Source organism: Chanos chanos, chromosome 4, assembly GCF_902362185.1.
Source record: "Chanos chanos chromosome 4, fChaCha1.1, whole genome shotgun sequence".
Lineage (NCBI taxonomy): Eukaryota > Metazoa > Chordata > Actinopteri > Gonorynchiformes > Chanidae > Chanos > Chanos chanos.
The window spans coordinates 28,177,349-28,205,135 of record NC_044498.1 but is presented as its reverse complement, the minus strand read 5'-3'; the positions used below and the strand labels follow the sequence as shown (position 1 = coordinate 28,205,135).

Genomic DNA, 27,787 nt, shown 5'->3' with positions numbered 1-27,787 from the left:
CACATTTCCGTGTCAATCAAACACACTAAACTGCCCAATGGACTTGTAATATTGTCCTTGGCATAACATGTGGGCCCTGGGGTTTCTCTCATGATATTGCACTCTTGCGCTCTACCCCGAGGGTTTCCAGCAGTTTGTTCAACCCATACTGTGCCGTCTCTTGTGTAGGGTGTTATTATATTGCATGAATTAGCATTCGCAAAATTCCTGCCAACTATCTAAGTCATATAATAATTAGTTACGCCCCTGTACGTGAAACAAAAATGCGATTCATAGTTATTAAATTATCGTCGTCATTTTTGCACATTATGTAATATTAATTTTCTTGTAATAATAATAATAATAATAATAATAATACATTTTATTTGTAGAGCGCTTTTCATGATACTCAAAGTCGCTTGACAGGCCTAAAATAATCAGTAGAAGAAACATAATCATAAGAAAAATAAGAGAAAAATAAGAAAACAATAAAATAAGAATTAAGTGTCAGAGGCATTTGACTTAAAAGTTGTAAAATCAGTGCAATAAAAGGGTATAAAACGCAGTATAATCATAGATTAAAAGCAGTTCGAAAGAGGTGGGTTTTAAGGAGGGATTTGAATGCTGATAGTTCAGTGCAGTCTCGGATGTGTTGGGGGAGGGAGTTCCAGAGGGAGGGGGCAGCAGTGGAGAAGGCTCTATCGCCCCAGGTCCGGTGCTTGGTCCTGCATGGTACTGCCAGGAGGTTCGCATCAGAGGAACGGAGACTTCGTGAAGGAGCATGGAGATGGAGCAGGTCGGAGAGATAGGAGGGGACCTGGTTGTGGAGGGCTTTGAAGGCGAAAAGGAGAACTTTGAATTGGATCCGTTGAGGGACAGGAAGCCAGTGGAGTTTCTGAAGGCCTGGGGTGATGTGATCACGGGAACGGGAGTGGGTGAGCAGGCGAGCAGCAGAGTTCTGGATGTATTGAAGTTTATTTAGGACTTTGGTTGATGAGCCATGAAGAATGCTGTTACAGTAGTCAATCCTGGATGTAATGAAAGCATGGATCAAAGTTTCTGCAGCAGAAAAGGAGAGTGATGAACGAAGACGTGCTATGTTCTTTAGGTGGAAGAAAGCAGTTCTGGTGATGTGGTTAACATGGTGTTCAAAAGAGAGGTTGCTGTCAAAAATGACTCCGAGGTTGCGGATGTGTGGGGAGGGAGACAATGTGGAGTTATTGATGGTGAGGCAGACATTGTGGGCATTTTTTGTGAGGGATTTGGGGCCGATGATGATCATATCAGATTTTTCCCAGTTTAGTTTGAGGAAATCGGCTTGCATCCAGGATTTAATCTCAGTGATACAGTTGGTCAGGGTAGAGTAAGTTGCAGTGGTGATGGATTTGGTGGAAATGTAGAGCTGGACATCATCAGCATAGCAGTGGAAGTGGAGACTGTGCTGACGGATGATGTTGCCAAGGGGGAGCATGTAGAGGATGAATAGGAGAGGACCAAGCACTGAACCCTGGGGGACGCCTTGGGACAGAGGGGCTACGGAGAAGGTGCAGTTATTAATATTGATGAACTGTTGTCTATTTGTGAGATATGACTTTAACCAGGAGAGGGCAGTGCCAGTGATGTTGATGTGGGATTCCAGGCGGGAAAGAAGGATGCTATGGTTGATGGTGTCAAAAGCGGCGGTGAGGTCGAGGAGGATGAGAATGCTGAGGTGGCCAGAGTCTGAGGAGAGGAGTAGGTCATTGGTGACTTTGAGCAGAGCCGATTCTGTGCTGTACTGTGAACGGAAACCAGACTGAAATGGTTCGAATAAGTCGTTTGAGCTGAGGTGGGCTTTGATTTGGGAGGCGACAACACATTCCAGTATTTTTGAGAGAAAGGGGAGATTGGAGATGGCACGAAAATTGCACATGATGTCAGGGTTGAGTCCAGGTTTTTTGAGAATGGGGGTGACAGCAGCCAGTTTGAGCATTTGGGGGACTGAACCAGAACTGAGGGAGGCGTTTATGATCAATGTGATGAGTGAGGAGAGAACCGGGAGACAGTCCTTGATGAATTTGGGTGGGACGGGATCCAGAATGCAGTTGGAGTTTTTCATTCCCGCCATGATGTTAGCCAGTTCCATTGGGGAAATGGAGGAGAACTGAGACAGGGGCTGAGTCGTGAATCGGAGAGACGCACTTTGGGAACTGAGGAGGGCAGGGGAGGTGGTCAGATTATTGTAAATGGTATCGATTTTAGTTTGGAAAAATGAAAGGAGGGAGTTACACTTATTGACGGTAAAGGTTTTGAGAGTGTTGTCAGTGGGCTTGAGAAGATTGTTTATCGTGGAGAAGAGAGCCTTGGGGTTGTTGGAGCCAGAGTGTATGAGGTCTGAGTAATAGGTGGACCGAGCCGTGGTGAGAGCTTCTTTGTATTTTTGGAGGTAGTCTGAATAAACCTGAAGATGCACTGTGAGGCCGGTTTTCTCGTAGAGTCTCTCGAGTTGGCGCTTGTGGGTTTTCATTTGGTGGAGTTCAGGAGTGTACCAGGGAGCTGAGTGTGTGAATGAAACGGTTTTGGTTTTAACAGGAGCCATCTGATCAAGACAGGAGGAGAGTATGTCGTTGTAATAATTAACGAGATCAGAGGGATTATCAGACAGAGGGGGAGAGGAGATGGACAGTTTACTAGAAAGAAGAGCAGATAGAGCCGAAGAAGAGACGGATTTGAGGTTTCTGAAGGATATATTTCGTTTGTTTTTTGGAATGGGGATTGGGATGTCGATGTCCAAAATGACTGCCAGGTGGTCTGAGACATCAAGGTTGAGGCTAGAGAGGTGATGAATTGAGAGTCCAGTGGAGCAGACCAAATCCAAAATGTGACCATGGCTGTGAGTGGGGAAGTTGATATGTTGTGTGAAGTTGAAGCAATGTAATAGCTCCAGGAATTCTGTAGCGAATTTACAGTCAGTGTCATCTATGTGGACATTAAAGTCACCCAGGAGGAGAATAGAAGGTGAGATGGCACATAACTGGGTCAGAAACTCAGAGAAGTCAGACAGAAAGGAGGCATTTGGCTTGGGGGGACGGTAAATAACGGCAGTGACCAGAGGAGTGGGGCCTGAGAGTTTGCAGGCAATATGTTCAAAAGAGCGAGCAACAGGAGTGGAAATGGTGGTTGTTCTGATGTCCTCCCGGAATACAGCAGCGACACCACCTCCCCGCCCATCAGTGCGGGGTTGGTCAATGTAAGTGAATCCTGTTGGTGTTGTTTGGTTTAGTGATAAATAGTCCAGGGGTTTGTGCCAGGTTTCAGTGAGACAGAGGAAATCCAGATTGTTGTCAATTATAAATTCATGCAGGATAAGGCTTTTTTTGTTGAGCGAACGAATGTTCAGCAAAGCCATTTTCAGGTGGCGTTGCTTTGTAGTTGATTGTGAGGACCGGGGAAGGGGACGAAGATTGGCCAGATTCACATGTTGTTTGTTGTGATGACGTAATGCGGAAGTTGGTGCACGGCAGGACCATAGGGATGGAATGGAATACGGAGATGAAGCGTGATATGTAAACATGCGGCCAGATCCTCTGTGTAGAGAATGGCTGCGGCGAAGTATTCCAGTCTCCCTGAGAACGTCCATACAATCCGGACGCAGGTGGTTGTTGAGGTTGTGAAGATCAGAGGTGGAGTAGAGTAATGGCATGGTCCAGCTGGAGAGCGCTAGCATAAACTGGCGATTAGCTTCAATCCAGGAGAAGGACATCCAGGAGAGGGGAAGCTCCGCAGTAAACACGGGAAATCCACAGCTTGTTAGTCGCAGGACAGCAGTAGTCCGGTGGGTAGGAGAAGTAGCGTGGAGGGGCTACCAGTTAGCTTTGCACTCCTACTCGGGAAATGGAGGTCAGCCGGTGCGATGGTGGCTAGCGGAGAAAAACGACTCGAGCCCGGCAAACGGACCACACCAGAACGGGAAGATCCTGGCGGGATAACCGGTTGGGCTCGTAGTAGCTAGCGATGTGGCAGACCAGGACCGCTCCGGTAGCAGGGCGACGAATTGCAAGCTGTGAGTCAGTCCCGAAGTCCTGGAGTTTGCAGTAGAGGGAACTTCATTGGCAGGTAAAATGATGAGTTAAACTGGAGATAGTGGTCCACATAAACTGATTAAAAGTGTTAGTCCAGGTAAGAGAGTAAACTCCGAAAAAATACAAGCGTCGATTTCATCGATGAAGTTATAAAACATTAAATCTCAGAGACGGAGCGGCAGCCAACATGCGCCAGTGTCCGCCATTGGCATTGGCATTGGTCATAACTCTGGATAGATATATAAAACCCTGATTATATATATATATATATAAAGACGGAAAACTAGTATGAGCGAACCCTTGCGACATCTTCTGAGAGAAAAGAGAATCGCAGCCTTGAAAGGCAGGAAACAACATGGCCGAACGCGAGGCTGACGGCAATTTCACAGAAATAGGAGCAAAACAGTTTTAAATTACCTTGTACCGGGGTGATTTTGAAAATTTAAGGATGCTGGGTGATAAAACTGTACAACTGAATGTGTACATACGCGAATGAGTTTGCACTTCTGCGTAAGCAGAGGATGTCAGTTGAGTAGGCGGTCATTCAATGTGGTCGAGTTCACATTCACGTTTACACTGCTATAAGAATGTGGTCATATGCCGTCCAGACTACCTCCGAATGTGGTCTGAGTGATCAGATCTCGATGTGACCTCAATGCGCATTGGATGCATTTACACCTGTACTTTTGAGCTGTCCACTTGTGATCGGATCACCAAAATCGATTTTTAATGCAAGGTGTAAACTTTGTGGGATAATGGTGTTAAAGGTGGAACTGAAGTCCAAGTAGAGCAATGTAATGTAGGAGTCCTTGGTCTCAAAGTGACTGAGGGCCAGGTGAACCACAGATATGAGAGCATCTGCAGTGGAGTGGTTCTGTATGTATGCATACTGATGTGGGTCTTCTGTGATGTCAGTGGTCTTCTTCATATGTGCAATGACCAGCCGTTCAAAGCACTTCATGATTATTGGGATTAGAGCCACCGGGAAATAGTCATTCAGGCACTGCTGACCTCTTTTAGATGGGTATCATAGAAGCAGTCTTAAGGGATGTTGGGACGATTACCTGGGAAAGTGAGGTGTTAAAGATGTCCGCCAGCACCTCTGAGAGCTGGTGTGCGCAGTCCCTAATGACCCGACCTGGGATGTTGTCTGAGCCTCGACCTTACGGGGGTTGACTTTCTGCAGAGACCTCCTTACATTTACTGCAGTCACACCAAGTGACAGCTCACCTGGTGGGTGGGTGAGCCTTAAGCCAGGAGAGGTGTTGGGAGTAGTCCGTCATGCTCTTGATGCCCCTCCACATGCACCGGGGGTCACTGCCAGAGAAATGACCCTGGATTTTGAGAGCATGGGTAGCATTGGCCCTCTTTATACCCATAGTGAGGCAGAGCCAGCCCTGACCAATTTGGCACCAGCTAAAATTTTAGCTGGTGCCCCTTGCATCGCACCCAATTCCACAAATCATTATGTTCATACACTTACACAGAAACTGCTAAGCCACATTACTGTATAGCCTATAACATTCTAAACACAAAGAGCAAAAGTAATTACACGTAGTATTCATGCACAAAACATGTATTGGCTAACTTGACTAAGATGTCAATAAAAATGCATGTCTTGAGGCAGACAGTGGATGCTTCGTGCAGCACACTTAAAAGAAAAAGTGCATTTCTCAAAGTTATGTTGAAGGTTATTCCCCAAACATCTGAATAGTCTTTCCAACTTTCCCTAATGAATTTAAGGTAGGGGTAACTGATGTTAATTTATTTACGTTAGTCTTGTCCAAAGGCAGCTAGTAACACTCTGCTTTAGCAGTAACTACTATGCAATACTACTATGCAATAAACTATTCATTCATCACATTAACTCAGTTTTTTTCCAGTTTTTCGTCCTCTTCTTCTTTGTCTTCCATGGCAACCAGATGGCTTTGGTCTTTTTGATATATATACTTGGTGTATACAACATATGCAGTGCATAGGGGTGTGCCAAAACAATGGTGAAAAATATGCATACCAGTGTACAAGATACGAAAATGTGTCTTTGTTCTAATTGTCTTTGTTTTGTCATTTAAAATAGGTACATGCAATATTACAGACATAATTTTAAAGTTACAGCCAGGTCTAGACCGATCACATGGACAAGACAGGCTACTTATTCGTTACGGCTGAGGTCCAATTACTGCATTAAAAATGAGAGTTAAAATGTTGTCATAAAAGATTCTAGAGTGCAAAGCTTTGTGGCATCTTGTGATCTAAGTTGCCAACTTGTCATGACATAGAGAAAATAGTACTAGTAAAAAATAGTAAAAGTTACAAATTTGGGGTGCTCCTATGGATGGACGGCACCCCTAGCATTCACCTATACCGCCTATGCGACAGGCCTGCTCTGCAGTGAGGTTTCTCCTTGCTGCTCTGAGTGCAGATGCGCCACCAGACCTGAACACAGAGTCACAGGTTTTCAGCAGAGAGCAGACCTCTGTGTTCAACCAAGGCTTGTGGTTAGGGTGGATGGTGATTGTTCTGGAGGTGGTAACATCATCCACACATTTGCTGATGTAGCCTATGACAGATGACACATACTCCTCGAGGTCTACATATTCAGTGCTTGTTTCTGCCTCTCTGAAGATCTAAAGATCTCTAAAGATCTGTCATTCATATGGATCTTAAGTTGGTGTTTACGCAGCTCTTCTTACACTTTTTCCAGCCAATCATTCTTGTTGTGATGATTAACTCAGGAGCACGAATGTCGTTAACTTAACCATTAATCAAACCTTCTTTACAAATCAGAAGTCTGGGGTATGTTATACTGACTGCAGTAAATTACGGGCCAGTACTATATTTACACAGTGAAATGCAATTATCGTTATAGTGTTACAAGTTACATGAGCTCGTCAAATGAGCGCCCGCTCACATGAAGAGATTTTGCACTAGATATAGCTAACTGCGCAATCAACGTGAAAACAGCAAAAAATAAATAAAGAAATAAATAAAATGGGGGGGGGGGGTTGCTGAACAGGAAGGTGAGGACAGGCAAGAGGCAAAGTTTGCCTTTAAACAACGTGGCTTGCCAGTGGTGTCAAAAAGTCGTTCGTCTCAGTGAATACGTGTCTTCTGAAATTATATATTTAGACGTATTTGTTCGCTTGGTTATGACTCATGTACAATAATTTCCCTCAAAATACGATCATTTTAAGCCTCTGGTATGATCCTTTGACATTTCCCATCTGGCAACTCATATCATGGCTACTCTCTGAAGAAGAAAAAGAATGGATTTGTGACTCATTTTAGCTATAATACAACTGAAGATAAAACGCACTGCAAACAATGTGGGTGCAAAATCGATTGGAAAAATACCTCAAACCTCAAGAGGCATTTGAAGATGCGCCACCAAGAAATGATAAAAAAAAGTTAGACTTCTATCAAAATCAACTTAAAGGCTTGACTTTGTTAGCTAGAAGCAGACGGCTATGTTTTCTTGTTCACTTGACTTGGTAGCGTTAATTGTGCATACCTATAGCAAGCCTAAAAATATCTGGGCTTGATTTAATTTGGAAAAAAAAAAGCAAATTGACGAAAATGTGACTAAAACTTGTCTAGTTTTCGTTTACTAAAACTAGACTAAAACTAATAATGATCAAATGACTAATCTATGACAAACCGAACATGTATTTTAGTCAAAAGACTAAAAGTAAGCCAAAATTAACACTGGTAGAGAAGTTCAGTTGGACTGTACCTTTTTGGCCTAGCTGCACTGGTCATGGTATCTGGACACCTACTCACCTTAAAAGAACTGTCCCCTAACACTAAACTTTACACCATAACCAGGAGCCGGGGAAGCCGTTTGCACTGCTGCACGCCGCCATCTTGATGATCTAAAGACAAATATTTTGTGCGGTATTGTGTGACATATTAGTATGCACATACACATCTAAGATTGCCCCTAAAATCAACATGAAGAAAAAAAAATCTTTTTTAGGATGAAAAAGGGGACATATTTGTATGTGATAGAGAAGTGTGGGGATATGTGAGGGTGGGGTGGAGACGATGTCAGGGGTGCCAGAGATATGTCTTAAGCTAAGAAACTGGATAAATGCTAGATACTTGTTATGTCACCTGATGGAACAAAGAGTGGCCATGTCAATACCAGCATTTGGTAAACCATTCACCAGACAGTTTGCCTGTAATAAAACACTATACAAATAACTTTGAATTTGAATCAGAATTTGAAAAAGCACTGGAAATTGTATTACTTTGAAAGTATGATGTAAGCATGTATTTTTTATGTTTTCGCATCTGTCTTTTGATAATAGATGCAATTCCAATTGGGGCAGGGGTATGACTTGGTCCTGGCTATAGGGCTCTGTAATTTTAGGTTTAAATTTGGGGAAGGCATGCTGTTAACTGTGAACATCATACTACTTATGTGTGAATGCTGGCCCAATGTCTTCCATCCCTTCCATTACATGTGGGCCTGGCATGCCTGGTACAGTTGGCCCTCCTTGTCTGCGGGTTCTGCATCCGCAGATTTACCCAACCATGAATCGAAAATATTCGGGAGAAAAAAAAATCCAGAAAAAAAACGTTCGTTCACTACTTCTGTTTTAAAACATTTATATTTTCTCTATTTATAATTATATTTTCTATATGTACTTGTAGTTTAGATATCTTGTGTTTTACTCTATGTATTTCTCTTTCAGGTCATTAAACGAAAACAATCTGTAAGTGTTGAAAGAAAGAAAATGTTACGTTGTTGCTGTCGTGCATGCACTATGTAGTTAGATCTATGATGGTTGCACCTGTACTGAACATGTACAGACTTTTTCATGTCGATATTCCCAAAACAATACAGTGTAACAACTATTTACATAGCATTTACATTGTATTAGGTATTATAAGTAATCTATAGATGAATTAAAGTATACAGGAGGATGTGCGTTAATTACATGGAAATACTACACTATTTTATATAAGGGACTTGAGCATCCGCAGATTTTGATATCCGCGGGAAGTCCTGGAACCAATCCCCCACGGATATGGAGGGCTGACTGTACTCTCCCTGTCAGTGATTGGCAGCCGCTTGTTTATTATCTGATAAAAGCAAAAACATTGTACTTACCAGTACTTGTCAGGTTTCCCTTACTTTTTGGCAAAACCTCTCACTCAAGACGCTATTTGAGTATCATTCACTTTTTCTTTCGTTTTTTTTAAATTCATTATTTATGATACACAGTTGATGTTTATGATGTTTATAATATTTACAACTTCTATAATACAATAGTGTTGTCCTGACATTTGTATTTGTTCTTTTCAGTATTCAGCCAGTCCTGCTCACTGAAATGTTTCCCCCGCACAACTTGTAGATTCAAAATGAAGAAGAAAGTAGCCGGTATGGTTTACGTTTACATGATGTCAAACTGTGTTGAATGAAATATGAAAGAGGCCAATTAATGAGTGTAATTGTTGTGCTGACTTAGTTTGATAAGATTATAACTAAATTAACTCGCTTTGAACCAGATTTGTGTCTGTTGGTTATGAACTGGTTATAGTTTGCAGGGTACAGATGTGAATGTGTCTTGTTTCGAATGCCTGCTGTTCATAATGACTTTAAGGCTTTAGCTGTATGTAAGGTTAGCTGAAATGGAGCTCTACGTTGTCAAACACCTGTGTCCAGCATCTGAAATGTTCACTTAACTGAGAGACTGGTAGATGAAAAATGTACCTGTCAGTCATATTTTTATCAACCATACTGCTTTACATAGATTTTTAGGCCATCTTCATTTTGAACTAAAGCCAGAGAATAAACTTTTTAGGTAGAATATTACAGTAGGGAAACAGTGTGTTAAACAGTGGAAGTGTGCTATTGTCCTATTCTGATCCTATTTCTCCTATTCTGATATTCGTTGATATTTGTTGTTTTGTAAAAATAAGTACTCACACATAGTTAGCAGTGAGCTGCAACCCCTCAGGCAGGTTTGGTTGGCTCATCGATGTTGTCCTATGGTGAGCAATGCCAATGCCATGAGTTGTTGGTGTTGGGCTGCATGAGGGTTTTTTGTTTGTTTGTTTGTTTTCATTGGTTGCAGTTTTTTGAGGTCCATGGGTGATGAAACATTTTTTTCTTTTCTTTTTTTTTTTTGGTTGATTGGTGACATACAGTACAGTATGATATATAGTGATATTGAAAACATAAATGCAAATCAAAATACACCTTGAAGATACAGAATAAACAAACTCAAAATACTCAGAATAAATAAGCTATTTACATTTCTACCCATTGATTGGTTGTTTACAGTTTGTCATTGATTCCAACCCAACCTTTTCCTTCAACCTAGCATTAAACTAAGCGTTGGGGCTAAGCATCTTGTTTTGTCTGCACTCATACAATGGCCAGTTAGATTTCATTCTGCCTCGGCACAGCTGTGTGGCGTGCAGTTAAGGGCATGCTCTGCAGCAGCAGTCTTCTTCTCTAATAAAAAATGACTATGCTTTAAGGAGTAAGAGTTTACAACTGTAATATTAAGGGTAGCAGTTTATGTTCTAATGGAAGTTCTGTAAATAGTTGTAAGTTTAACCATGCTGTTTATGTATGCAGTCGTTTATTTATTTTTGTATACTCAATGCTGTGCAATTGTTGGTGTATTTAATGGCAAACATAATGAAATCAACCCCTCAGAGTTATCTAATTATTAAAATCACTGTATGAGACAAGGATCAGCCTGTTATTTTCTCATTTTCTTATATAAGTTTTCTTATATCTTTCCTTGAAGATGTACAGTTTGAATTGTAACCTTTGGATTCTAGGACATTAAAGGTTAACAAATTATAATGTATAAATACGTTAGAAGATTAAACGTAGTTAACAAAGTTAAACTATGTCTAGAATAGACCATTTTATCCATTTTTTGGTAAATTGTATACTGTTACTTTAAGAGATTGCACCTTTGCACATTTACTTCAGTTAAATTGTGGAACCTGCGACGCAGTGGAGGCTAGATAGCTGTGGAGCCACACGGTTTTCATACCGTGTCTTGTCATGTTTAGTTTTATATTATCCAACAAGGAAATTTCGGTGGAATTATACTGCTTGAGGGCCACTGAGGGAGCCAGAGAGTGATTACTCCCATCTGTGGCAATACTGATCAACTGATCAGGGGCTGGCTTCCCAATTGTCACCTCATAAATGTGGGAATACCATTACCAGATTCCAGTTGTTAGCTCCCCCTGGCTCTGTTCCTACTCCTGTCTATCTATATCTATATCCTATCTCTTATCTAGATCTCTTATCCAGGGTCCTTTCTGTGTGGAGTTTGCATGTTCTCCCCATGTCTGTGTGGGTTTCCTTCCAAAGACATGCAGGTTAGGTGAATTGGAGACACTAAATTGCCCCTAGGTGTGAGTGTGTTTGTCTGTGTGTCTGCCCTGCAATGGATTGGTGACCTGTCCAGGGTGTCTCCCCACCTTTCACCCTATGAGCCCTGGGATAGGCTTCTTGTGATACTTCCAATGATAATTTCACCTGCTATACTGCATTTTGGTATATTTGTGTCACAGTGGTGTACACTGTGTTTAATGTGCATTTAAAAAATGAGCCATGTTTTTCTTAACTTTCATTTGTGATAAAGTACAGTTGATGTAGGTGTATGGAGATATCAAACTAGTTTTTCATGTGCACATATTACAAACTTGTCTTTGGTAAAACCACAGGTCTACAGTAGTAACATAGATAGAAATATTAATTTATGTGGGCCTGTGGCGTAAAATGTGTCCAAGAACCAAAACAGAAAGTGATTTGTAGTTCAACCATAACAGTTTTTTGACTCTTAAATAAATACTCTTTGATAAATATTTTATTTAATAAATAGTTGAATAAAGACTCTTTTATTTTATTACTCTTATCTTGATCTTTAAATAAATAAATAACAAAATTCTATTGAGGTCAACTGATTTGAAAATGGCAGGTGAGAGTCTTCAAATAAACTGTCAAAATAGCATCACATCATAACAAAATGCTTAACAAAATCCATTAACTTCTTAATAAAATAATAGCTTCCAGCGTCCTGACAATAGAGTGTGCTTTTGCTGGTGTGTTTTGTTTCTGTCCATATAAATTTCTGTTTACTTTGTCTTAGCTTCACTTACATGGAAAAAGTGGAAATGTAGATTTTTCAAATTTAAAATTTTAATATGAATAATCTAGACAATGTAATAGCCAACAATTCTTTGGAATCAGCAGAATTACTTTTGTGCAACCCAATAGCATAGCCAGAAATATTCATTTAGGTGGGCCTGTGGGATAGAATGTGTGCAAGAACCAAAGCAAAAAGTGATCTGTAGATCAACAGTTTTTAACTCTTATTTTAAGATCTCATGAAAACATTATTCAGAGTATTTGCCTACTATACACTGTATCAATCCTGGTATTGTTTACTGTTGCTTAGCAACATGTGATGGTTTCAAGAAATAAGGTGGCAGAGGCAAGCTGTAATGTTATTTCTTCATTTAATGCTGCAATAATTTTACAATTACAATTTAGCATTTGAAATACTTAACTGAAATATTTAACTGAAATACTGCCCATCTCTGACTGTTGCATAAAAGCAATGTCACACCTGGAGTTGTGGCAACTGCAATGGTCTACTCACTGAACATCTGCAGCATTGGACATGCAACTACATCACATCAGATTTTCTAATAGCTAAGATAACCACACAACCATAAGCTTGCTGTAATCTGTCACTTACCGCCAGTTTACTAGCATAAAGGCAGCACCTGCATCAACACTGCCCCACGCTCATTTGAACTTTGAACTTTCATTACAAGCGACAGCAAGTCTCTGTCCATTAGTCCATTTTTTATGCTGGGTGTGCCAGCTTTAGATTTAGATGGCACAGGCACATCTGCACGTCCAGGCACACCTGTGGCTACACTAGTGGTCTACAGGTGAAGTGGAGTTGCTTGTCAGTTTAGAGATTTAGGCTACATCATAGTATACATCTATCACTTATTTGCAAAGCGCTATTTGCCAACTTATTAAGTTATGATACAGTTTGCTGTGCTGTGAGCGGTAGGTGTCTTTGTGTATGTCAAAATGCTATCCAGAGTCAAGGTCAGAAACACATAGAGAATGGTGCACAGTAAACAGGCTATAGAACAAACACAAAAAAGAAATGAGAAAACAGGACACAGTCAGTACATAAGATTAGAGAGGCAAACCAGGGACTGAGAGGCTACAAAGAACAGTCTGGCACACAAGGAGCTAGGAAAGCTGACAAGGACAAGGAGGTAGGCAAGAAGGCAGTGCTGGGGGCCATGGTATGGTAACTGAGGTTTATCAGGCCTGGTGGGACTGGAGACAAGGAGAATGGAGGTGCTGGTGGCAACGGAAATAGAGCCCTGGGTGGAGCTGGTGATGACCTGGACAACAGGACTGGAGGTGAAGCAGCCAAAAGGACCAGAGGAGCTGGATGCCAAGGCAGAGCAGTTTTGGGCAGGTCTGCAGGAAATTAAGACAATCAGGTTGATAGGCCTGCAGGTGATGGAGATGCAGGCACAACAGGGGGTAACCTAGGTGGCTGAACTGCAAGAACTGGAAACCCATGGAACAGGACTAGTGACCCAGGTGGTACTGCTGATACTGACCTCAGTGATGGGACACTGAATTGAGCTGGCAGCAATCCAAGCAGCCTCGGTGGGGCAGGCAGTTGGACTGCAAAGGCTAGAAGCCTGGGCAGAAAGACTGCAGAAGCTGAAAGCCCTTCAGGACTGGAATCTGGAACTGGAGATACCAGAACTGGAACTGGCAGCTGGTCAGGTACAGGAACTGACTCTGGAGACTTGGTTAGGTTTGGTATTTGGGTACAGGAACAAGCTTCGGTGCAGATTTTGGAGTGCATGGTTCTGAAACAGGCTCAGGGGTATATTCTACAACTGGCTATGAAAACAAATCTGGGCGAGGAACCTTTCTCTGAGCAGGCTCAGAGATAGGAGGAGATCCACGAGAAGACTCACAGACATGCTTTGAAACTGATGCTGGAAAAGTGGCTAGTTCTGCCACTGGTATTTCTCAAGCAGAAGCTTTAATTGTTGGAATCTCTGGGACAGAAGTCATTACTTCTGAAGTTTCAGGAGCTTGTGGATCAGGGGCTTGTGGTTCGGGGACTGCAGGCACAACAGAAATGCCTGCTTCTGGGACATTGGGCTTTGCAACTGGACCCCGGGGAACAACAATAGGAATTTCAGCCAGAACCTATGGGACATCAACAAGAACACAGACAGGAGCTGTGGAGGCAACTACAGGAACTGGATTAGAGTTGGGAAAGGTCAAGGAGCAGGGTGCCTCACAAGGAGCAGGGAAGGCTAACAACGACAAAGAGGGAGAATATGAAGAGTATGAAGCTATTGTACTCGTATTTGTGAGAAACTTTGCCAGTGACTGATGGAAAACCAGGAGTATTTATACAAGAGACTAAATCAGATAATTAATAAGGAACAGGTATGCATGATAATCAAATACGGAGCTAATGAACAAAGAACAGCTGTTTAATGAGCTGGCAAACTTGGCTCTGATTGGCCAGAAGACAGGGGTATAAAAGTGGAGGTGTGACAGTTTCTGTCCTCCACATGCATCAGTCTAAGGAAGGGCTGTTTGAGAGCTCTTGCAGTAGGTGATCTCGGAATAAAATGAGAAGTAATTTAGTAAGACTCTTTTTGCTTTTAGTGAGATGAATGAATTAAGGAAATGTTTTAAGTTGAAAGGAGTCTGTCTTTATCAGCCACATTGTGTCAGATAAGTGCTGTAATATTTTTGTTTCAAAACAGATGACTAATCTGCCAGTGCTGCTGTTGTATTTTCATCTGTGAAAATAAAAGTCATGTCCTTTACAAATGCATTTTGGAATGAATGTCCTGAAAATACATTGGTAGATCATTTAATTACTTTGTGGCAGTTAATCCCATTAGTACTCCTCTGGATGAAAGATGATAAACCCCCCCCCCCCCCCTTACATACGCTCTATCCAACTGCAACATGGCTTCATTCCTAGTCCTCAGAGCTGAAACAGCCTTGTTGGCAGCAGAGGAAATGAGCTTCATCTGAAATACTCAAAAGGAAAAATAAGAACTGATTCTGTATGACAAAGTAAACTTGACTCTCCTTGAAATCTTTATCTATGGGGCATTTGAAGGACAGATAAGACTACATATGTCTATACCAGGGGTCTGCAACCTTTATTATCAAAAGAGCCATATTTTCCCCCTCCCACCAAATAAAATTCATCTGGACCTATTTGACCCTTAAAATAAAGATAACACAGTTTATAGAATTTTGTATATAGTTATACTCTATATACAAAAACTATCGTTTATAATGCATTTATGAAATTGTAGAAATACAATAGGCCTACAGCATTAGATTTTTTTTGTTGTTGTTTGCTAATTTCTTGCCACATATCAACCATACAGGTAAGCCAGCATCGTTGGTGGTGAAAGCAGAAATAAACACTCTATTTTCCTCAAACACCTTTCTTTTCTTGGATTTATCCATGATAGCTTAACGAGGGCAGGGGTCAGATCTGCATTTTAGCCACCTGCTTGGAAAAGCGCCCAGAGGTGTGAGTACACAGGATGTGACGCATACTTTAGTGGACGAAGTATTAAAACATTTTTTTTTAATTTCCACAGAAATTAAGAAGTGTTCCCTATGAAAAGATTAACCACCACGCAACAAGAATGAGTAAACATAAAACAAAAATAACCATTATTTATTTTGGTGTAATCTGTGGTCAAAGCTACAGAGAGCCATTGAAGAGGTGCTGACGAGCCACACACGGCTCCAGAGCTGCGGGTTGCCGACCCCTGGTCTATACCTTACATGGTGAAATGTTAGTAGTGCTCAACGCAGGGCCTGTTCAGAAGTGACTGATGTCATTAACCTTACACGTTGAGTTTGCCAATGCAAATTCCATCTTTTAAAACATGATTCTCTTTAAATATTCGTCAGAAAATCCTTCCCTTATGTCACTGTAATTTATTGACTTGTGTTGCTAAATGTGGTCATGTGGTAACAGCTCTGTGTCTCTCTCTCCAGGGTTACTCTACATTGGCTTCAGCGCCTGCATGTTTGGCCTGTACAGCTTCATGCCTGTGGTCATCAAGAGGACCAGTGCCACAGCCATTAACCTTTCTCTGTTGACAGCCGACCTGTACAGTCTCTTCTGTGGTCTGTTCCTGTTTCAGTACAAGGTGAGCGTGTCACTAGCATCCAATGAGATGGCTATCCCTTGCTCTGTCTGTTGTACTTTAGCTTCATGGAGTGGCCCCTATACTTATACTAACCTCTAACCTGATGTTTTCATTGTTTTTTGGGGTGAGGGCAGGTCACTTCATTTACCTTTTCTGGCAGTTGAATAACTGAATTTTTATTCCATTACTGATAAAACACCATTAGAATTATTGCATTTGGTGTACTGATGGAACAAGGAATAAGTGCCAGTCATAGCAACTTCCCACTGGTGGAAACTGTTAACATGTTTCTGAAATCTCTGATAAATGTCAAGAGTATAAGGGAAACAATTTGAGTTAGATAATGCCATCAGAGGAGAGCTGCCATGTGCAAAAGAGGAAAGTGAAGGAGGAAAAGGGAGCTTTGTTATGTCATGTGGCATAATCTCTGAAAAAGTGAAACACTAGATTATTTTCTGCAATCGTAGGCCCTTGCAGGTGTTACCTGTTTTTCCTTCACCTTTTCTTATGATTTAGTGGCAGCCAACCATGTTTCCCATGCCGAACAGGGAGAGTGTAGACTAAGACATGTCTCTTCTAATATGTGTAGAGTTGCTTAGCGCTTCTTTTCACCAGACTGTGGAGGACTTTCTTAAACAGCTGTAACATGCACAGTGGTTCTCGCTATGCTCCACAGATCCATCCAACAGTAATCTGGTGCTCTGACTGGCCAGTGGGTGTTGCTATTGGAGCAATGGGGAGACAATCCCCTGCCAGCCCCCCACCCACAAAAACTGCCAATTGTGTTTGTGTGGATGCACAAGTTGCAAACACCACCACTGGATACAAATCCAGGGCTAGCACCTTTTCCAATGAGGCACCCAAACACCCCAAGAGCCCCCAAAATTATCTAACTAGTAAATAAATGTTTAGAATGTTGAGGTTACACTGAGGTTTCCTCAGTAAAGCGTAGAGTGAAAGCAGGTTCCTGCGTTGAAGTCCTCCTGCTGGAAGTGTAATGCAGTGAGTGACACTCAGAAGACTTCTGGCCTTGGTCTAGGTCTCAAACAGGAGTTGTTCTGAGCATTACAACAGATTCCTTGTGAAGGGTATAAGGAGGCCTCACATAATTTATTTTAATTTATGCTTGACTTAGCCACAGCCTTGTTCCAAACAATATATTTGTGTTATCAGTGTTGAAATGAAGGACTGGCTGACTGAGGATATCCCAATTGAAACTGATGTGCCGGGTTCGAAAAAACTAGCCCAACACAGGTGATCTGTTAGAATCACAAGTCCAAGGGTAAAGTTGATCCTTTTATTGGAGTATTGCCACTGTCACACAACTGTCAAAATGTGGAGTATCTGTACTCTGATGAACAAAGGGAACTATCAGGGTGTGGTTTCCTATAAACAATACACATAGGCAACAGTGAGCATTAGAGAAGTAGCATGGGTTAAACCTCCACACGAAAGGCTATACAAAGGTGTCGGTACTGAAATTGACCATAAGGTGGCACTCCAACATCACATATTACTATAATACAAGTAGCAAAATGGAAGATTATCATTATACAAAAATCGGAACATTTGTAATAAAACAATCAAACAAACTAGCAACGTTAATGCCCCATAGAATATAAGGTTAAACTGTACTATATACATGATGCAGCATACTCAATGGGTAACATAAATGCGTGTACACATTAACAGGGCATAGACAAATATTCAGTTGCACAGGCCAAATACCTCACATGCCCAAGAACGAATAGTCGATTATTTATCGTATGAAATGAGAATGAGGTATGAGGGCATTACCATAATGTAACGGGACCAATAATAAATTAACTAGTGGCTTACATTGCCGTTCTTATTGTTTAGCTGACAAGGTGTGGGCATGGACTAGTTAGCGAGACTACAAGAGAATGCAACCAAAGGCTTAACTTAAAACGTTTGCAAGGCGAACAAACTACACAGAACATACTTTGGGAACACTATACATATTGTTGAACTGTATACATTAAGGAAGCACTTACTTTACATGTACGCACACCAAGGGGAAATACAGGTTTTGACACATGAGAACTTGAACTTGCAAACTCAGCGTTATGCAACAAGTGTATCAATTAGCTTACGTCATCGTGAGCAATTATGATATGCAAATAGACCATACCAAATAAGAAACAGGGTATACCATTAGCATAGGCAAGTAAAGAGGACGGCCTTTAGAACAAGTGTTGTCCATGTTACTGAAAATTAGTAATTAGTTACAGTTACTAGTTACTTTTTTCTAAATTAATTGAATTACTTTACCAGTTACTGCATATAAAAGTAACTTTTAAGGGAAAGTAACTTTTGCGTTACTTCTAAATGTTTGCTTCAATCCTCTTATTAATGTATACCAAGCAAAACAAGCCTTGGCTTGCCTAGCCCTGAATATTTTCACCCTGAAAAAGGAGGTGTTTGTAGCAAACCAACAGACATATTGTGTAACAGAACTGACCTGTACTTGCAACGTCTGAGAGAGGGGGGAGTAATCAAGCACTGCACAGTGCACACACAGTTGGAAAGTTCCAGTCTTCTTAACCCCAGACTTAGCCCCTGATCATTTCAATAGCTAGAAACACCCCTGCTCTTTGGTCAGCAGCGCTAGCACTGGGGTCTTTCGCAATTAGCTTTGTAGAAGTGTGTTGCTTTACCAGGTACTTTAAAAGATTAGAATTACTATTCTTTGATGTGGCTAAAGTTCTCTCACACACAACTCACCACAACTCACCGGTATATTTTTGTCCATGATCTCCTAGGAGGGAAAAATAATGTCCATATTTCCAGGACAGCAAGCTCACATTGCCCGAACTGTTGGCTGTTGTGTGGGCTAATGCTGATTGATTGATTCACTCATTCATTGCGCCACCTAAGGTCACATGACGTTAGATCATCCAATAGGATAGAATCCCAAAGATTGCGCACACACACACTATGAACAATGAGCAGTGAATTTGTCCTCTGCGTTTAACCCATCCTTACACACCAGTGAGGACACACACACCAGATGCAGGTGGGCAGCATTTCCTGCACCCGGGGGGCATTGGGAGTGCCTTGCTCAGGGGCACACAACTGTAGATGTTGGTCACAGGAATCAAACCGGTGATTCCTGTCACAGTCACAAGCCCAGTTCTCTAACCTCTAGTCCACAGCTGCCCATAGTAAACAGGCACCGCTGGGATACGAACCCACGATCTCCTGTTTACAAGACAGGCGCTTTAACCAACTAAGCATCATAAACAGAAAATTGGGGGAATAGGCTGCATTTGTCTGCAGCTGTCCATTAATCTTTTCACACAAGACAAAAGCAATGTGTAACGAGTCCATTTAAATCTCAGTGATTGTAACTGCATTATTTAATTTGAAAAGATAATTAGTTACATTACTTGTTACTTCCAAAAGTAGTGGAATTACAGCAACACAACTGTACTCCTGGCACTTTTTTTATGGTTTCAACAATTATGCTGTTCTGTAGTTTTGGGAAATGTGCTTGTGTTTTTCAGTGCAGTATGCATATCGAAGGTAATCAGTAGCACTGAGTGCTGTTCAAAGTGGAACTGAGCTATCACTGTTTTCCACATTAGCTGTCTTGCTTTGTGTGGATGTAGACAGATTCAAAAACTGTTAACTCAACTGACTGCAGCTTAGGCATATTTTCAACAGTATGTTTGCTTTTTCTTTAATAATCATAAACCTAAAGACATATAGGACTACAAATGCTCTCAGAAGTTATTCCAGTGAACAAGGTGACCATGTGTCTGAAGCTCACTTTGAACTCATTATAGAAGTAAATGCTTTGTCCATACTTTTGTGAAATCACTGTGGGTAGGGTGTGGTCATTTGAAAAAAAAAATGTCATGGTGCCACCATGGTGGGAGAGTCATTGGATACACTTGACTGGAGGTGTTGAGTGGAGGGTCAGGATGTTAACAGCACCACTTATCAACTACTTACAATGCCGTCATAATATCCTTACCATACGAGATGGAACTTATGTTTTGTTCCGTTGAACGGCATTTGATCTTACAGTGAACTATATTTGATCTCATAGTAAACTGTATTTGGGATTACAGTAAACTGTGAGTGGGATTATAGTGAACTGTATTTGATTATATTAAACTATACATTGTGATGATAAAGATGGGCTTGGACTGAAACAGAGATATACAGATTGAATTGTTTTGCTGCTCTGAAGGGAAGGGATAGAATCAAGGTTGTACTGACATTTGCAAATGCATAAATATTTATATAATCTTCAGAGTATCATTGATTGTGACATTGAAAGGTCTCCAATTAGTTTATGAATTGATTAATATGAAATTTGTCTGAAGGGTTGGTTAATTATGATTGAAGAAACATGGGTTGAGTGCTGTGTCTGCTAAACACATTGTTAAATTCCCAGTCAAACAAACTGAATAAAATGGATGATGCTGGTTTGAACTGAGTCGTTTTAATCATTTTAATCAGGCCAAGTCTGTCCACCCTGTCACTGCAGGGTTTCGTTCCTCTCCACAAAACACTTCATGTCTCACTAGACAGGGTACAAAAACCACTTACTTGTCACATGTGTTACATCTGTTGATTGTGATGTACTGAGGCGCTTATATAAGGTAAATTCCAAAGAGAGATTTATTTAAAATATTCTCTTTTACCAGAAATAAGTAAGTGGTGCACACAAACAGTAGGGGGCAAGACTGAGGGAAAAGTCCCTCTCATAATTACAGTCTAAAGGTGCATGCAATACAAAGCCAATGGAGAACAGGGGATATGGCTTTATCGTGTACTAGCTTGTGTAACGCCAATAGTGTAATTCATGAACACAACTTGATACAAAAATATCAGTATAAACAGATTCTCCTTATGGAGACATTAACTAATACTGATTGTAGAGTTGGACTGCACAGTAGCTGAGATTAGGTCGTATCAGCAACAATGTGTAGTAAGACTAAAAAGAGACAAGGAAATAAGACCAAACCGCACCCCAAAAGGATAAGGAAACCTGTCAGGACAGTACTACAGAGGAAACTTCTACAGCTATAATCCTAACCAGAGGAAAACAATCCACGTTTCTTATGTAGTTGTCCTACCTGCTTGTTGATGATCTCAGCTAAATTGTTCACATCAGAGCTACAATCAGGAGGATAAGCACAATATTCCTGACTAATAACCTAACAAGTACCACCTTACACAGCTAATGGAGTATCCAGAGAGGCACAGTTTTGCCCCTCTGGCACAGTTCATCAGAAATAGGTTGGATTGTTTTAGAGTCTGATTAGCAGTAGTTTTTAACATCCAAGTCACTATCCTATCAATAATTCTCCAGGTTGGAATCAAAGCCCCAAAGACACATTGTAATTTGCTGAGTTCTCTGGTGAATCCTTGATGAGAAATGTGTTTCCTGACCACAGGGACAAGTTTTGTGGGTGCATGTCTAATGGCCAGGAGTACATATGCTAAATATGTACTCATCCAGTAGGGCAGGAGATACGGATAAGTTATATCCCAACAAATGAAGTATACACCATTATAAGGAATTTAGAAAGCATTATTACAAGAACAAGAGACATATAGCAAAGGAGCGGTATATTCCCCCTTGCTTATACACATGATTATAACATTACAAGTGCTTCCTCCTACCAATTCAGTTCTGCCTAAACTCCAAAAGCATGTATGGCCGCCAGCTGTAGCACATAGAGGCTTAGACTTGGAAAAGGAAAGTGTCCAATGTTTGGCACATACCAGGTGTGAAAATGAGAAGTATTTATAGCATTATCTAAATCTAAAAACTCCATAAGCACGTACACTCCCAGTATAAATGTCATCATGTATACAGGATTATGAAGAATGAGTAAAGCAGCCTTAAGGGCATGGAGCTCAGCCACCTGAGCACCCCCATTGGACAGGGATCCCTCTGCAGCATTTTAACCAACATCCTTACTTACAAGCACCCATCCAGTATAACATGGCTCAACGATACAATATCTGCTTTCATCGATGAAAAGGTCTAACAGGGGTAGATCAAAGGGTTCAGTTGCAACATACTGTCCCTTTTCTACACACATGTTCTCACAGCAGTCATAAGAGAACTCAGTATCAGGCATAAGAGAGGCAAGGTTACCATGTTAATATAAGGAGCAAGAAGGGAGGTCTCCCAGTGAGCTTGAAGCTGGTATGAAATTGTCTTAAGAGTAGTGTTATTCAAGAGCTTCAAGAAGCAGTGAGATATATGGAGGTGGATTTGATGATTTCCCACAACAGGCATGTAACACCTGCAAACGTAACAACATCCCACAAATTTTATAAACCACCAATGTAATACAAATCTGCAGCTTTTAATGTAATAATCCCACAAATGTAATAAGTTTCCCACTAACGTAATAGCAGTTACGGACTACAAATGTAATACATAATTTCCCACAAAAGTAATAATAGCAGCACTAGCTCTATGCACAAGCACCTGAAAAGAAAACACACAGGTGCTATTCTGGATGATGGACTGCCAGAAAGGCAAAACCACTGTAAGTGTTGTCTATTCATGTTTATTAAATTACCATTAGTGGGGAGATATTTTTTTCTTTTGCTGTTGTAGCTACTAAATACACTCATTATTAGAGCCATAAAGTCATCTGCCTGCTACCTTAGAATTTCCATTGAAGAAGTGTTTAAGAAAATGTTTCGGCTAGAATCTGGGTTTATTTTACGTTACTTGACGGTGCCAGTGTATGTGTGCGTGCGTGAAGGGCTTGTTGGGACATGTCCTTATCTAATTATTCTATTTCTGCCATTACCATCACTACTGACCAAGATGGCGGCGCGTGCACAACGCGAGGCTCAGTGTCTTACCAGATTTAGCAAAATAGTGTTAATTTATCTGGTTGTCTACTACGTGTTCGCCCGATTCAGCTATGCGAACTTCATATACAGTAAACAGGCTCTTCTTGATATCAACAATCGGTGCAGCAACATAGTTTTGGACTTTCCATTCAACTTTGACGGACTACCACCGGAGTTAGAAAGGACACAGCGGTCTGTCGGACAACTCATCCCATCCGGAAGTGTCCGGTGGCGGCGCAGAGACCGTAAACAAAGACGGGGGAAGCGTGGAGGTCTGCGTGCTAGGCTAAGGCTAAATCCGCACCGGCAAGCGCTACCTAGTATCTTCCTCGCCAATGTACGGTCTCTAGCAACAAGTTGGACGAACTAAGGACTTGGACCCTCACACAGAAAAGGCTTACGGACTGTAACCTCATGTTTTTCACGGAAACATGGCTAAACAATGATGTCCCAAACAACGTGGTGGAACTAGAGGGGCGCACGGTCTTCAGGGCTGACAGAGCTGCAGTAGCAACAGGTAAAAGCAGGGGTGGTGGTTTATGCATCTATGTGTATAAATTATGGTGCACCGACTCTACCATTGCCTACACTTGTTGCTCTGCTGATCTGGAATACCTGATTATTAAGTGCAGACCTTTTTATCTACCTCGAGAGTTCTCATGCATCATTGCTGCTGCAGTTTACATACCACCGGATGCTAATGCTAAAGTAGCCAGGAAAGTCCTCAGTGCCACTATTAGCAAGCTACAATCACTGCATCCAGACAGGGCCTTTATTGTTGCTGGGGACTTCAATCATTGCAATCTGCGTACTGTGCCTCCACGATTCCATCAGAATGTCTCATGCATCACAAGGGGACATAAAACCTTGGATCACGTATACACCAATGTGGCTGACGCCTACAAAGCCACTCCCCTACCCCACCAGGGACAGTCTGATCATCTTTCATTGTTCCTGCTTCCCAAATACAGCCCGGTCATCAAACGTTTGAAACCCACAATGAGGACCATCAAGATCTGGTCTGAGGATGCTGACTCTGATCTTCAGAACCAATTCCAGCACACAGACTGGAGTGTGTTTGCTGCCCATGCCACCACAAACTCTCAGAGCGACATTGATACATATACGAACTCTGTCTTGGACTACATCAACAAGTGTGTGGACAGAGTAACAACGCTAAAACAAATAAAAGCTTTCCCCAATCAGAAACCCTGGATGAACAGAGAGGTTCGCCTTCTGCTCAAAGCCAGAGATGCAGCCTTCAGGTCTGGTGACCGGGAGGCTTACAGTTCAGCCAGGGCCAACCTGAGGAGGGGAATCTCCAAAGCGAAACACCAATATAAACAGAGGATCGAGGAGCACTTCAACTCCTCGGACCCCTGGTGCATGTGGCAGGGCATACAGAACATCACGGACTACAAACCACCCAGTACTGTGCCCCCATCCAGCTCGGCCTCCCTCCCTGACGAGCTCAACCGCTTCTACGCTGGCTTTGATCGGGAAAACAAGGAGGTCACCCTCAAAGTGGATCTCCCCCCTCTCTCTTTCCAGCTCTGATGTCTGCGCCACCCTGAGCAGGGTGAATGCACAGAAAGCAGCTGGTCCTGATGGAATACCTGGCCGTGTGCTCAGAGTCTGTGCAGGGCAGCTGGCTGGGGTCTTCACGGACATTTTCAACCTGTCCCTGGCCCAGGAAGTTGTCCCCACAAGCTTCAAGACTGCCACCATCGTGCCGGTGCCAAAGCCCTCCACTGCTACGGCCTTGAATGACTTCCGACCAGTTACATTCACCCTCATCGTTGCAAAGTGCTTTGAAAGACTGGTTCTAACGCATCTCAAATCCTGCCTGCCCTCTACCTTGGATCCCCTCCAGTTCGCCTACCACACCAACAGGTCAGCAGAGGACACCGTCTCCATGGCACTCCATTCTGCCCTGACCCACCTAGACAGTCCCAACTCCTATGTCAGAATGCTGTTCATTGACTTCAGCTCAGCATTCAACACGGTGATTCCCTCCAAGCTGATCTCCAAGCTTAGCCAGCTTGGTCTTAGCACATCCCTGCGCAACTGGACTCTGGACTTTCTGACTAACAGACCCCAGTCTGTTAAGTTAAATTACCTCTCCTCTTCCACTCTCACTCTGAGCACCGGCGTGCCACAAGGCTGTGTGCTGAGCCCTCTCCTGTACTCCCGCTTCACCTACGAATGCGTCCCTGTGCATGGTCCCAACACCATAATCAAGTTCGCAGACGACACCACGGTGGTAGGCCTGATCAGAGAGGACGACGAGACGGCCTACAGAGACAAAGTCGAGCACCTGGCTGCGTGGTGCGCCGACAACAACCTGGCCCTTAACACTCAGAAGACCAAGGAGATCATTGTGGACTTCAGGCATGCTAGGAGCAAAGCACACGCCCCCATCTACATCAATGGAGCTGTAGTGGAGCATGTACCTAGCTTCAAACTCCTGGGCGTCCACATCTCTGACAATCTCACCTGGTCCCTGAACTCCTCCTTCCTCATCAAAAAGGCACAACAGCAGCTTTACTTCCTGCGGAGCCTTAAGAAAGCTCATCTGTGCTCCAAGATACTGGTGGGCTTTTACCGCTGTACCACTGAGAGCATACTCACCAACTGCATCTCTGTGTGGTATGGCAACTGCTCCGCAGCAGACCGTAAAGCACTCCAGTGGGTGGTGAAAACTGCCCAACAGATCACCGGCACCAAACTGCCCACCATTGAGAACATTTACACCAAACGCTGCCTGGGTCAGGCGGAAAGCATCATCAAGGATGCATCCCACCCTAACCATGGTCTCTTTACCCTCCTCCCATCTGGCAGGCGTTACAAGAGCCTCCGCTCCCGCACCAGCTGGCTCAGGAAGAGCTTCTTCCATGAGGCTGTGACCCTGCTGAACTCCATACCACAGCGCTAGCTTTATTTGCACTCCACTGCACTATCTGTACTTTGTGCACTGTTCTGTACTATATGCACTGTTTTCTGCTCCTTTTGCACTGGCTTTTCCGCTCATGCTGTTCAGAGTACCCTATTTAAAATGTACATAAACATACTGTATATATTTGTCTATTATGTCTATTCAACCTATACATATACACTCCTCTGTCTACTCTGTCAGCTTCACCTCTGTATATAACATTATTAATATATATACATGTACATATCTGTATATATTGCTCACCACTGTCTATAATTGCTGTATATACTGTATCACCACTGTCTATACTGCTGTATATACTGTAAGACATAACATCATTACTGCAGTACTCACTACCTGCACTTACCTGTAAATAATACTATTACTAATAATACTAATACTAACACATTTCTTTGTGTACGGAATGGCATAAATACAATAGATAACATTTGAATAATTGTGGTCAATTTAAGTTTGTTGTCAAAATAAAATGAATTTTTAAATGAAATTGTCAATTTTATTTTTTGGAGGAAAATTAATCGTTTAGATTAATCGACTAATCTGTGAAATAGTCGAAAGATTAAATCGATAGAAAAATAGTCGTTGGTGGCATCCCTAGCTCAAAGTACCCATCCATCACCCGACTTCATAGAGGACTGTGCACAATAATGCAGACACATTTTTTCCTTCAAGAAAACAAAGGGAATCATTTGAAAAAAAAGAGAAAGAGTGAAAAGAAGAGTGTTGTAATGAAGAAATGGTTTGCAAAGTGTGTACTGCAAATCCTCCATCCATCTATGTCAATGATGATGTTTTGTTAAGAATTAGGTGCAAGACCCACAGACTGACAAAGAAATCTGCTGTTTTGAATGGAGTAATTGTAAAGAGGAATCTGAGACTGTCAAGGTCAAGTTTACACCTCTTGGGAAAACAGATTTGAGGCTAAAGTGGTTTTCAGTCAAAGACATCACCAGTGTCACCAGAGATGAAGAAGGCAGATGACAGAAGTCAAACCAAAGACAATGCTGGATCTCTTATACACGTGAAGACTGGTTGGAGTTGTTTACCTCTTCCAATTTCTGCATACAACTGGATCCACAACCCAATGGTGATTGCCAGTTTGCAGCATTAGCCGACCAGTTGGCGAACTTTGGGATATTTCAGTCAGCTACATCCCTTAGGCAGGAAATTGTCATGGATTTTCAGTCAAATGCACATGGAACCCCACTTGTTAATTACGTGGAGGGTAACTGGGATGCATACTTACAGAGCAAGGGTCAGCAAGGTACATATAGAGACCATATCACACTGCAAAGAGCCTCTGAACTGTTCAATGTTCAGGTACTAACAATTTCAACTCTTGGTCCAGATGCAACATCTCTCATAGCACCTTCAAACACTTACAATGAGAATTTTGCCCATTTTAATTCTAGGCTATACTGCTGATGGACATGGAGAGCATTATGTTAGTCTAAGTGGACCAGTTTTCCAGTATATTAACTCAATTCAGCAGACAGAAAGTGAAAGATTGCCCTGTCACAGTAGAGCTCAATATGGTAGACTAAGAGAGGGAGAAGAAATTCATCAAAAAGACCTTTCCAACCCTGCTGATCCCAGTAGAAGAAGAAGAAATACTTCATTTGTCACACCTGCTGAGCAGTGAGCAGTGAAATGCAGCTGCTGCATTTAACCCATCCTAACACCAGTGAGCACC

At 42.0% G+C, this 27,787-nt stretch overlaps 1 protein-coding gene across 1 annotated transcript in view; it reads left to right on the top strand.

Moving 5' to 3' along the window:
• slc35f1 (solute carrier family 35 member F1) overlaps positions 1 to 27,787 on the top strand; it is a 166,553-nt gene that overhangs the window by 126,431 nt on the left and 12,335 nt on the right. The window contains exon 7 of the mRNA XM_030771861.1: positions 16,126 to 16,280. Coding sequence (XP_030627721.1) covers positions 16,126 to 16,280 — 155 coding nt within the window. The remainder of the gene's footprint in view (positions 1 to 16,125; positions 16,281 to 27,787) is intronic.